Consider the following 1000-nt stretch of genomic DNA (forward strand, 5'->3'; position numbering starts at 1 on the left):
GTAAAAACAGTTTAGAAATTTTTTTACTGGACTTTTTTTCTTCTTTACATTAAAACCACTCAAAAACGTTGTGTTTGCTTTTACTTTCTGTTTTTTTCAGACTTAATTCCATCATTCAATCTGTTCATTAAGATCAATCTAACAGCTGATGATAAACTGAATCAGCTTTCACTTTCGCTACAAAACCTCTCTAACACGATTTAACCCAGTTATAAGTGACGCACACACCCAGGACGTTCTCATTGGCTCAGATGAAAGCAAAAGTCCGGTACAAAGTTCTCCAGTATTCTGATTCGGATGAAGAATGAATAGCTTAAAATCGAACATGTAAAGCGAAATGGCCGAAATGACGCCTTTAATGGTTCTGATTCTAGTGGGAATACGAGGGTCTATGGCAGGTGAGTTAGAAAACTTAAACATCTAAAGATATGTGTTAGAACAAGATTGTGATCTTTTGACGTTTAATTGATGACAGTGCTCACTCATTTCAAGATAATTGTCTAAAATTAAATTAAGCGTATATTACATGGCTGTTTTAATTTTATTAATAGAGAAAATAAAAACAAATCTCTAGTCAGTTCTCTACCAGCCAATCTTTTAAATGACTCCATCTTGTTTTAATCCTGTAAGAACTAGTTGCATTATTCACTCAGTTACATTTAAAGTTTTGAAGAAAAAAAATACTTATAGAAATATTTTACTACACTTTTCTTTTTACTTTTATCTAAGTAATTTTATTATGAAGTATCGTTTTAGTTGAGTAAAATGTCAACTAAACATTGAAGTTACACTGGATTATCTACCCAGTGTGAGTAACTCCACTGAATGAAGAACTTGTTTTAATACTGCACCTACCTTTTTTTTATAGAGTAGCGCTAAAGTTAGACATGCCCAAATTTCCGACCAGATCGCATGATTTCACATTTCACGTTTTACACTTTACTTTTTAAAAATCACAGTCAAATTAAGGTAATATTGACCCGTAAATGATTAATTAATA

The 1000-nt window shown here is 31.6% G+C and overlaps 1 protein-coding gene across 1 annotated transcript in view; it reads left to right on the forward strand.

Annotated features, from left to right (window-relative positions):
• Positions 1-279: 279 nt before the first annotated feature.
• Positions 280-1000, forward strand: part of LOC103460912 (H-2 class I histocompatibility antigen, Q9 alpha chain-like) — an 8632-nt gene continuing 7911 nt past the window's right edge. The window contains exon 1 of the mRNA XM_008403229.2: positions 280-398. Within this exon, the coding sequence (XP_008401451.2) occupies positions 338-398 (61 nt within the window). The 5' untranslated portion in view covers positions 280-337. The remainder of the gene's footprint in view (positions 399-1000) is intronic.

This window comes from Poecilia reticulata, unplaced genomic scaffold (assembly GCF_000633615.1).
Source record: "Poecilia reticulata strain Guanapo unplaced genomic scaffold, Guppy_female_1.0+MT scaffold_339, whole genome shotgun sequence".
In the NCBI taxonomy this organism is placed as follows: domain Eukaryota; kingdom Metazoa; phylum Chordata; class Actinopteri; order Cyprinodontiformes; family Poeciliidae; genus Poecilia; species Poecilia reticulata.